Source organism: Trichosurus vulpecula, chromosome 1 (genome assembly GCF_011100635.1).
Source record: "Trichosurus vulpecula isolate mTriVul1 chromosome 1, mTriVul1.pri, whole genome shotgun sequence".
Taxonomy (NCBI): Eukaryota; Metazoa; Chordata; class Mammalia; order Diprotodontia; family Phalangeridae; genus Trichosurus; species Trichosurus vulpecula.
In genome coordinates, this window is record NC_050573.1 from 84,013,242 (window position 1) to 84,025,580 (window position 12,339).

The following is a 12,339-nucleotide window of genomic DNA, read 5'->3' on the forward strand; positions in this document are numbered from 1 at the left end:
CAGCTCTCTGGCTCTGATCGGCTGAGTTTGGGAAAGAGAGTATTAGTACTTGTGTTACCCTCTAGTTTAAGAGTCTTAAATGGCTGGGTTGGGGCTAGGAATCAGCCTAAACTCCCCCTGCCACATGACTCACAAACCCCTTCTGAAGCATATTGAGGGTGTTTGAGTTTCCTGGGATTCTAGGGCAGTGATTGGCAGAATAGGGTGAAGAGAATTGATCAGATGGCTCATCTTTCTTATCTCTACCTAAGATGTGGAAACCTGTTATCTGTAAAAGCTAGGGGAAACCACTGAGAAAATGCTGTACCTGGACCAAGCTGAGCATTATCACAGTTTTAGGAACAGGAAGAAATCTTCCCAACAGTTTAGAGATAGAAGGCAAAATGGTGAAATTTCAATAAGTTGCATTAGTGAACAGAAAACGCTTACAGATTTCTAAGGAGTTTTTTGTTGCCTGGGTTGTTAACTAGCTTGTCCAAAGCCAATGGAAATGACCTTTAGGCTTACTTCTTAAGGGAGAACAGTAGAACCTTTTTTCTAAGGAATTGCAGCTTTTCCTTTGGAGTCTGACCTAGATACGGGTGGGAGGTGGGACAGGAAACCACAGTGTTGAAGGGGAAAAGGATCCAGTTTACCAGCATAGCTATGTGTGCATGCTGGCTAGCAATTTCAGCATTTAGATTCAGGGCAGAAGGCTGTTATTTGCAATTTCAGAATTTTTCAATGTAGACACACCCTTATACAATATTAACAAGAGTATAGAACTAGAAACCAGACAGTAGGCAAAGAATTCCAGGCATCAAGTTCTCTTGCCCTTGATAGCATATGGAGTTGGCTTTTTTTTTCCAGTACTAATAAGGGCTGAGATTTTTTTCCCAAAAATCTTTAGTATCTTTCTGTTTTTCACATGCCTTATGAATCAATCCCTCAACATTAGGAATGACTGATAAGTCATATTAGTGGTAAATCATTTCATGTAGGTTTAAATATAATCACCTTAAATTGTTATTTGCTGCCTTCTCTGTCCCTGTTTGGTGCTTGTCATAATAATAATCTCTAGCATTCATATAGCAATGTATATCTATATGTCCCTATAGCTATCTATTTCTATATACAATCTTGTTTGATCCTCACAACAACCCTGTAGGTGCTATTATTCCCATTTTAAAGAAGGGAAAACTAAGTCCAAGGGAGGTAAAGTGATTTGTCCAGAGTCACACAGCTAAGTAAGTGTCTGATGCAGGATTTGAACTCAGGTCCTCCTGACTCCAAGTCTGATACTCTTAATCCACTGTGCCACCTAGCTGCTTTGTCATATTCAGACCTTTCCTGATTATTCTCCTGAAGAAAGGAGTCGGGATATGTAGACATGGTTTCTGTTAGTCTGCAAGTTTTTTTGGCTTATTTCATTCCTTTTTCTGGAAACCTGTTTTTCACCATCCATACCTATTCCCACCTTTCCATTAAAGTCACTGCATGACAAATTGTATCTTGAATATTTTTGTAAGGTCTTTTCAGGCTCTTTGTAGAGTTTCTCTTTGTCTTCTGCCACCAATCTTGGAGTGTAAGTTTATAATTGTTTTCATGGCAGTCCCTTTGCAAATACTTATCATCAAACAATACAGTACAAGCTGATAAAATGATGTTCTTTGTTGCTTTTTGGCACATGATAAAACCAGCTCTTCCCATAACTTTCTTAAGATTGTAGATTTATGGGTCAAGGAGACCTTAGAGGCCATTGAGTCCGAATTACTCATTTTATAGATGAGGAACCAGAGGTTGAGTGACTAGTCCAGAGTCACACGGCCAGTGTCTACCTGTGAGCCATCTTTCCATTTATCTGCAACTTCCTTCTGTCTTCTAGATTTGTTTATGGCAAAATCATCAGGGTTAATATATTTCAGTTCTTGTCCTTAGTATAGTATGTCTGTTCCTTGATCATTGCTTAAGAGCCTCACATTTGGAGTACCAATAGCTCAGTTAATGTGCACGCGTATTTTTTACTGTATGATTCATAGCTCCCTCTGCTCTGCACATAATATAAATGTCTGTTGAGTCAGGGTATGATTTGCCTCTCCCCCTGCCAGGGACACAGCCCAGACCCGAGCCCTGTTTGAGAAGCACCGGCCTACACATGTCATCCATTTGGCAGCCATGGTGGGTGGCCTCTTCCGGAACATCAAGTATAACCTGGACTTCTGGGTAAGGAAGGCTTCTGCCCTTGGAGCTTGGAAATGGGGAAGACCCAAGAAGGTGATTTCTTCTTCCTTCAAGGCACTTCCTCTTCCTCCTCCCCCAATTTCCTGAGGTGCTGTCCTGGAACTTCTCCAGGAGGAAGGGTGCCCAGTGGTGGGACTCATTCCTGTGTAGAATTATGCAAGCATTAAGCCCTTCCTAAGGACCAACTGTATGCCCAGGGTTCCTGGAAGCTGGGAGAGAGAAACATGACAGAGCCAGAGAATTAGGGGCTCATTGAAGGACTGAAGAGACTGGTATATTTTTTAAGGTTCTATGCCCTAACACCACATATGTGTGAATATATGTGTGTGCATGTGTTTGAAGACCAATATGGAGGGTGCAGTTCCATTCAGCCAGCATTTATTAGGCACGTACTAGATTGGCTGGAGCGGCAGTTTGGGTTAGGCCTCTGCCCTGAGCACCAGTAGTGCCCAAAGCCCCTGCTCTCCCCCAGCACACTCTCTTCCCAGCCACACCCCTAGGCCTGCCTGCCCCTCAGTCCTACTTGGATTTGGCCTGGGTTGAAGTTCAGTTGCAACTTGATAACTGTGTAACCTTGCAGAAGGCACTCCCCACTCTGAAATTCTGTATTTCCATATTTAAAATAGGGATTTAATATTTAAAACAGGGATAATGATACTTGTACTGTGTCCTTCAGAGGGCTGTTGTGAGCAAAGCGCTTTGGAAACATTCTGAGTTCTGTAGAAGTGGGGAGATACAAGTATAGAATCAGAACTGAGAATGTTGGGGTTGAAAGGGACCATAGAGATCCTCTAATCCAGGGAATCTTAACTGTTTTCATGTCATGGGCCCCTTTGGCAGTCCAGTGAAACTATGGACCCCCTTCTCAAAATAATACTGCTGGTTTTTAAAATTACATATTTTTTTTCAATCAGAAAAAATTTGCCTTCTCTCCCCACCCCAACCCACCCTCCCTCCTAAATGAGAATGAAAGAAAAACAAAACCCCTGTTACAAACATGAATAATCAGGCAGAATACATTTCTGCTTTGGCCATGTCCACAAAATATACCTGTCTTACTCTGTACTCGGACTCCTTCACCTCTCTGTCAGGAGGTGGGTAGCATGTTTCCTCGTTAGTCATCTGGAATTATTGTTGGTCGCGTTCATCAGAGCTCCTAATGCTTTTAGTTTTTTTTTTAAGTCTTTACCATATTGTTGTCTTTGTACGATTTGTTCTCCTAGTTCATAATACTGTTTTTAAATGCATAAAATAAAATTCAGAGGATTGAAGCAAGTTCTATTGCCACACACAGACACGTAGGTATAGTTATATATAGATATTTGTATCGAGATATGACTGAGACCACAGACCCTGTGATCTGCATGTTTTCTGGGCTGCACTTTGATCGTCTCTTTTTGCCTCCTTGAGGCAGTATGGTGTAGTAGATTGGAAGGAAGATTTGGGTTCTGATCCTGACTCTGCTACTTACTAACTGTGTGACCTTGGGCAAGTCACTTTGCCTCGGAGCCTCAATTTCCTCAACTATGAAATGGGGACAATAATAATTGTACTATTCACTTTGTAAGGAAAAGTGCTTTGTAAATTTTAAAGGACTATAGAATTACGGAATCCGATTCTGAACCGGCAGGGATTTTCAAGGCCAGCTTGGTAAGCCTGTTACCTGCATAAGAATTCCTTCTGCAACACACCCAATCTTTGGTCATCCAGCCTTTCTGAAGACTAGTGAGCCCATTTCACTTTTGGACAGTCATTGGGAAATCTTCACTTTCATCAAGCTGAAATCTGCTTGCCTCAATGTCTTCCCACTAGGTTCAGGCAGAACAAGGCTAATTGAACTCTTCCAGGTGAGAGCCTTTCAGGTATTTGAACACAGCTGTCATGCTCCTCTGAGCCCTTTCTTCTCTAGCATTCTACATCTGTCCAAACTCCTAATTTTACTAAAGAAGGAACTCAGGCCCAGAGAAAACAACTAGTTGAAGGTCACACAGCAAGCCTCGACAGAGCTGGGCCTGAGACCTCAGCCTAGTGCCTTTCGCTGCCCGACTTATAAAGGCTCAAGCCAGAATTTGAGCTGAACTCTGTAAACAGAAATCAGTCATCTTTACCTTTCTCTTTTCAGTTCAGAACACCTTTCTGCTTAAAGAGTGGGCCCTTCAAATTATCACATTCATCGCTACAAGTTCTGGCATATATCTTTGCAGGGGAATTATACAAGTGAATCATAGGCTTTTGATGCAAAATCATAGAATATCAGGGCTGGGAGGGAGCTTAGAATGGAGACTTTCAGGGCTGAGAGGAGCCTTAGAGGTTGTCTAGTCTAATTTCATCATTTACAGAGGAAGAAACAGGCCCAGAGAGAGACAAGGAGATATTCACAGTCACTTAGTAAGGTGGGGGCAGAGCAGGACTAGAACCCATGTCTCCTTATGCTCGGTCCTGGATTCTTCTCTGACTTTTCCTGCTCTTCCTAGCAGGGCACTGTGTTCGGGACCCGAATTCAGTATATCCGTTTAATACATACTGACTGAGGGCCTTACATGGTGGTAGTGGGGAGGAAATTATTTCTGAAGTCCTATCTAACTTGAAATCATATAACCTAGGAGTCACAGATTACAAGTTGAGACTCTTTTGTGGGTGAGAAGGGGGCTTTGTGGTATTTGAAGGGGAGAAGTGAGAGGCAAGGTTATGGAGGTGACTGGCAGCCAGACTATAGGACCCATTAAGGCAAGGCTGAGGAATTTGAATTGTGTCCTCGAGGCAGGAAGGGAGCCATTGATGGTTTTTGGACAGAGGAGTGACACAGTCAGACCTATACCTTAAAATCACTTGGGTACCCTGTGAAGGATAGATTATAGGGAGACTCGATCCAGTTGGACCAGTTAGAAGACTTAAAATACTCCACTTGAATGCAGTAACAGCCTCTTAAACTAGACCGTAGAGTGGTGACAGTGAGAGTGGAGAAGAGGGGACATAGGAGGATGATCTTTGGAGGTCAATTGAAAAGGAATCGGCAGTGGATTGGAGGAGAGGGGGAAAGAAAGATCAAAGAGCACTGTGGCTGAGTGGGAAGGTCACATTCTGTCTCTTGCCCCTCCAGAGGAAGAACATTCAGATCAACGACAACGTCCTGCACTCAGCCTATGAGGTGGGCACCCAGAAGGTCGTCTCCTGCCTCTCCACCTGCATCTTCCCTGACAAGACCTCCTATCCTATCGACGAGACCATGGTCAGCATGCTGCCCTCAAGGGACTAATGGAGGGAGGGGAGAGGACTGGGCGGAGGGGCAGGTGGAAGTGTGGGCCCCCAGCACCTTGGGCCTCAAGGATCTCTTTCTCTCTCTTTCTCTCCCCCCTTTCCTATCCTTACACTCAGATTCACAACGGACCCCCACACAATAGCAACTTCGGCTACTCCTATGCCAAGCGCATGATCGACGTGCAGAACAGGTCTGGGGTGGTTGGGAGGCAGCAGTGCCAGAAGCCCCAGGCCACTGTCTTGTCACACATCTTCCAAGCCTCACAGTCCCCAGTCTACAGCTGATCAATCAACAAGCATTTATTAAGCACCTACTGTATTAAACACTGGAGATACAAAAATGATAACAATATAATTATTATAATAATAGCTAGCATTTATGTAGTTTTTACTACGTGCTAGGCACTGTGCTAAGTGTTTTACAAATACTTTATTTCAGAAACGAAGTAAACCTTTCTCTCATTAAGATTAGATTCATTTGGGAGAGACAACACGTACATATATAATCAACCATCTATTAAGTAACTACTAAGTATGTGTATATGTGTGTGTGTATGTGTATATATATATATATATATGTATATACATATATATATGTATATATATATATACACATACACATACACATACATATATATATATAACCTATTTATTAAGTACCTAAGTGTCAGGGTCTTTGCTACATGCTGAAGATACGAAGGACAAATAAAATCAATCCCAACCTTCAAGGAACTTATGTTCTAATTTGGGAGACAATGTATACATAAGTAGGTATATACAAGATAGGTGCAGAGTAAAAGAAGAGTAACCTTAGAGTGTAAGGCACTAGTGTCTGGAGGGACCTAGAAAGACTTTCTGTAGACAGTGGCATTTCAGCAGGGTCTTGAAGCAAGCCAGAGACTCTAAGAATCCTAGATGAAAGGGAGAGCATGCCGGGCACTCGGAATGACCAGTGCAGAGGTGTGGAGATGGGAATGGAGTGCTGTATATGAGGAATAGCCAGAAGGCCCAAATGACAAGATTGTAGAGGGGAGTAATGCGTAAGAAGACTGGAAAGATAGGGGGGAAGGGACTAGGCTGTGAAGAGCTTTATGTTTTAAATAAGTTTTTAGTAATGTGTTGAGTTTTTTACATCACCATAGTTTTCCCCCAGTTTCCCTTCCCTTCCCAGAGAGCCATCCCATATAACAAGTAGTATTTTTTAAAGGGGAAAAAATGAAAAAGAATGGGGGAAAATGAGATAATCTATATATCAAAAAAGTCTGAAAATGTGTACCGTGTACAAGACTTGTGGACCTTCCATCTCTGCAAATGGAATCAAGTCAGGGTATCTTCTATCTTATCTTTCAAGGCATGCTGGTCTTTATAGTTTTGCAACATTCACTTTTGACTCTGTGCATGGTTCTTTTTTGTTTATATTGTTGTAGACATTTGAATGTATTGTTTTCCTGGCTCTGCTTACTTCACTCTGCCTCAGTTCATATGGATCTTTTCACACTTCTCTGTATTCATCATTTCTTACAGCATAGTACCATGCTATTACATTCATGTACCATAATTTGTATGGCTGTACCCCAATCAGTGTGCCTCTACTTTGTTTCCAATTCTTTGCTATCAGAAAAAGTACTGCTATAAATATTTTGGTATATGTGGGGACTTTTTATTAATAGCTCCTTTGGGGTATGAGTCTAATAATGGAATTTCTGGGTTAAAGGGGTGTAGATATTTTAGCCACTTTATTTGCATTATCCTAAATTGTTTTCCAGAATTGTTGTACTGATCCACAGCTCCACCAGCAATGTGCTAGTGTGAATATCCTTCCTCTTTGCTTGTACTAAAGTTTCCAGGGAAGGGTTGGGAAGGGTTCCAGGGAGGCAATGTCAGGATAAGGGGCCCAAGACAAGGTGCAGGATGAGGTGCAGGTGTAAGGTGTAGTGGGGGTCGATTTAGGGGGAGTCCTTAGGACATGGACCCAGGAGAACCATGTAGCAGCTCCTGCACTGCTTGTTTCTGGGCTGCACTTTGATCATCTCCTCTTGCCTCCTTGAGGCAGTATGGTATAGTGGATTGGAAGGAAGAAGATTTGGGTTCTGATCCTGACTCTGCTACTTAGTAACTGTGTGACTGTGGGCAAGTCACTTTGCCTCTGAACCTCAATTTCCTCAACTATGAAATGAGGATAATAATTGTACTGTTCACCTCATGAGGAAAAATGCTTTGTAAACTTTAAAGGACTATAGAATTACATTATCACAGCATCGTTAAGCCTGTACCTGCATGAGAAGCCCATCTACAACACACCCAATATCTGGTCATCCAGCCTTTGCTTGAAGATTCCAGTGAGCCCTTGTCACTTTTGGACAGCTCTGATTATTGGGAAATCTTCACTTTCATCCAGCCGAAATCTTCTTGGCTGCAATGTCTTCCCACTGGTTCAGGCAGAGCAAGGCTAATTGAACTCTTCCAGATGAGAGCCTTTCAGGTATTTGAACACAGCTGTCATGCTCCTGTGAGCCTTTTCTTCTCTCTGCTAACCATTTCTTTCAACATATTGGCATGACCACAAGGCTTCTGTCCTCCTGGTTGTCCTCTTTCCAAAAATAGGACACCCTCAACTGCACACAGTACTCCAGAACACAGCAGGAGAGGCCCAGCTCCCTAATTCTGGACACTCTACTTACACTGATACAACCCAAAATTATATGAGCTTCTTTGCCTCCCACATCACATTGTTGCTTCATTGGGTCCAAGATGTCTTTCAAACACTTCTTTCTACTCATATCTCCTCTATCTCATATTTATGAAGCCAAGAGTAGGACTTTATATTTATCCCTATGAAATTTCATCTTATTCTAGCCTCTAGAGATCTTTTTGGCTCCCGCCATAGCAGATAATTAAGTTATCTCACTTTTGTGTCATCAACAAATTTTTTTTAAATTTTTTTATTTAATATATTTAGTTTTCAGCATTGATTTTCACAAGAGTTTGAATTACAAATTTTCTCCCCATTTCTACCCTCCCCCCCACTCCAAGATGGCATATATTCTGGTTGCCCTGTTCCCCTGTCAGCCCTCCCTTCTGTTACCCCACTCCCCTCCCGTCCCCTTTTCCCTTTCTTTCTTGTAGGGCAAGATAAATTTCTATGCCCCATTGCCTGTGTATCTTATTTTCTAGTTGCATGCAAAAACTTTTTTTTTTTGTTTTTGAACATCTGTTTTTAAAACTTTGAGCTCCAAATTCTCTCCCCTCTTCCCTTCCCACCCACCCTCCCTAAGAAGTCAAGCAATTCAACATGGCCACATGCGTATCATTATGTATAACCCTTCCACAATACTCATGTTGTGAAAGACTAACTATATTTTGCTTCTTCCTAACCCATCCCCCTTTATTGAATTTTCTCCCTTGACCCTGTCCCTTTTCAAAAGTGTTTGTTTTTGATTAGCTCCACCCCCATCTGCCCTCCCTTCTATCATCCCCCCTTTTTTTATCTTCTTCCTCCTCCTTTCCTGTGGGGTAAGATACCCAATTGAGTATGTATGGTATTCCCTCTTCAGGTCAGATCTGATGAGAGCAAAAATTCACTCATTCCTCCTTTCCTGCCTTCTTTCTCTTCCTACAGAACTGCTTTTTCTTGCCACTTTTATGCGAGATAATTTACCCCATTCTATCTCTCCCTATATCCCTCTCTCAATATATTCCTCTCTCATCCCTTAATTTGATTTCATTTCTTTTAGGTATCTTCCCTTCATCCTCAACTCACCCTGTGCCCGCCCTCTCTCTCTCTCTCTCTCTCTCTCTCTCTCTCTCTCTCTCTCTTTACATATATACACACACACACACACACACACACACACACACACATATATACATACATATGCACTTACATATACATATACATACGTAAACATATATAGATAGATAGATAGATAGATAGATGCATATTCCCTTCAGCTACCTTAATACTGAGGTCTCATGAATCATACACATTATCTTTCCATGTAGGAATGTAAACCAAACAGTTCAACTTTAGTAAGTCCCTTGCAATTTCTTTTTCTTGATTACTTTTTCATGCTTGTCTTGACTCTTGTGTTTGAAAGTCAGATTTTCTATTCAGCTCTGGTCTTTTCACTGAGAAAGCTTGAAAGTCCTCTATTTTATTGAAAGTCCATATTTTGCCTTGGAGCATGATACTCAGTTTTGCTGGGTAGGTGATTCTTGGTTTTAATCCTAGCTCCATTGACCTCCTGAATATCGTATTCCAAGCCCTTCGATCTCTTAATGTAGAAGCTGCTAGATCTTGTGTTATTCTGATTGTGTTTCCACAATACTCAAATTGTTTCTTTCTGGCTGCTTGTGGTATTTTCTCCTTGACCTGGGAGCTCTGGAATTTGGCAACAATATTCCTAGGAGATTTCTTTTTGGGGTCTATTTGAGGAGGCGATCTGTGGATTCTTTCAACTTCTATTTTGCCCTGTGGCTCTAGACTCTCAGGGCAGTTCTCCTTGATAATTTCTTGAAAGATGATATCTAGGCTCTCTTTTTGATCATGGCTTTCAGGTAGTCCAATAATTTTTAAATTATCTCTCCTGGATCTATTTTCCAGGTCAGTGGTTTTTCCTGAGATATTTCACATTGTCTTCCATTTTTTCATTCCTTTGGTTCTGTTTCATAATATCTTGATTTCTCATCAAGTCACTAGCTTCCACTTGCTCCAATCTAATTTTTAAGGTAGTATTTTCTTCAGTGGTCTTTTGGACCTCCTTTTCCATTTGGCTAATTCTGCCTTTCAAGGCATTCTTCTCCTCATTGGCTTTTTGGAGCTCTGTTGCCATTTGAGTTAGTCTATTTTTTAAGGTGTTGTTTTCTTCAGTATATTTTTTAGTATTTTTTTGGGTCTCCTTTAGCAAGTCATTGACTTGTTTTTCATGGTTTTCTCTCATCCTTCTCATTTCTCTTCCCAATTTTTCCTTTACTTCTCTAACTTGCTTTTCCAAATCCTTTTTGAGCTCTTCCATGGCCTGAGACCAGTTCATGTTTTTCTTGGAGGCTTTTGTTGTAAGCTCTTTGACTTTGTTGACTTCTTCTGGCTGTATGTTTTGGTCTTCTTTGTCACCAAAGAAAGATTCCAAAGTCTGAGACTGAATCTGGGTGCGTTTTCGTTGCCTGGCCATGTTCCCAGCCAACTTACTTGACCCTTGAGTTTTTCATCAGGGTGTGACTGCTTGTAGAGTAGAGAGTACTTTGTTCCAAGCTTGAGGGGATGTGCTGTTGTTTTCAGAGCATTTTCTACACAGCCAGTTCTGCCATAGCAGCGCTCCTCCTCCCCCAAGAACTGCCAACCCAGACCATGACTCAGATCTGACCAGGCTCTGCACTCCTGCTCTGATGTGCCACTTAATTCCTCCCACCAGGTGGGCCTGGTGCTGGAAGCAACTGCAGCTGTAGTTCTGTAGCTGCCCCACCTCTGCTGCCCCTGGGGTGGTGGCTGAACCGGGAACTCCTTTTACTCTGTCCCAGAAGCTTTTCCCACTAACCTCTGTTGTCTTTGATGTTTGTGGGTTGAAAAGTCTGGTAACTGCCACAGCTCACTGATTCAGGGCGCTAGGGCCTGTTCCACCAGGCTCTTGGTCTGGTTGTCCAGGCACAACCCACGCTGGGCTCTGCTCCACTCCCAGCTCCGGGTGCGATAGACTTTACTCAGTGACCATCCAAGCTGTCCTGGTCTGGAGCCCTGCTTCCCTCTGCCATTTTGTGGATTCTGCAGCTCTAGAATATGTTCAGAGCCATTTTTACAGGTGTTTGGAGGGACCTGGGGGAGAGCTTTAGGTGAGTTCCTGCTTTCCAGCCGCCATCTTGGCTCTGCCCCCCCCCAACTCATTCTTAATGGAGCTGAGCTGGATCATTGTGATCTGTGTGTTTCATTTTCTAGATGTTTCATCTCTTTAGTGGCATATTCTAGAATTTTTTCCAGGAATCAAGATCAATTATAATAATTTGCAGATTTCACTTTCTTTTTTGAAAAATAGGAAATTCTCCCTTCTCTAGTTTTATGGCATCTGCCTTCTTCTCCATGATCTTTTAGAGACCACTGACAGTTGCTCAGCAACCACATCCATCGCTCCTTTCAGTGGGATATAATGCATCTGGTCCCAATGGCTTGAATTCATTGAGGACAGCTAGATGGTCTCTTAGTATCTCTCCATTTGAGTGGGGCATAAAAGCTCCTTATTAGCTATTTTTGTTCTGTCCTTTCAAGTTCCAAGATATTCTCCTGGATGGAAAATAAGAAAACTAGGCAGAAGCTTGTTCTGATTTCTCTAGCCTGTGTTATTGCATCTAACACAAGCAGCAGTCCTATTTCTTTGAGTCTTCGCTTTTCCCCCCAATATAGTTTTTTATTTTTTTAATTAGTTAATTTATTTTTAGTTTTCAACATTCACTTCTATAAGTTTTAAATTTTCTCCCCCTCCCTCCCCAAGACAGCCTGCAGTCTGATAGAGGCTTTACATATATATTCCTATTAAACATATTTTCACATTAGTCCTGTTGTATAAAAGAATTATAATGAATGCCCCCCAATATGGGTTAAAAAAAAACACCAAAAGCCGTTTTTTATTCTCCTTATGCTTCCTTCCCGTTATTCTCATTCTTAGCTTTTGCATTCCTGACACTTCCAGAATCACGCCAAACATTTGTATTCACTCTGTTACCCTCTCTCGAGTCCGTTTCCTGTGTCTTTGAGAAGTCTAAATGTGTGACTGGGTTCCCTTTGCATTCATGTTTCTTAACAACTCCCCCATCCTCATCAGAATTGTTGTATTTTGTCTTCAGCATCCCACTGGATTATTACAAGATCGATTG

General features: G+C 42.0%; 1 protein-coding gene across 1 annotated transcript in view; it reads left to right on the forward strand.

Moving 5' to 3' along the window:
• Window positions 1–12,339, forward strand: part of GFUS (GDP-L-fucose synthase) — a 29,226-nt gene that overhangs the window by 9,748 nt on the left and 7,139 nt on the right. The window contains exons 3-5 of the mRNA XM_036741471.1: window positions 2,088–2,202; window positions 5,321–5,449; window positions 5,596–5,669. Of these exons, the coding sequence (XP_036597366.1) occupies window positions 2,088–2,202; window positions 5,321–5,449; window positions 5,596–5,669 (318 nt within the window). The remainder of the gene's footprint in view (window positions 1–2,087; window positions 2,203–5,320; window positions 5,450–5,595; window positions 5,670–12,339) is intronic.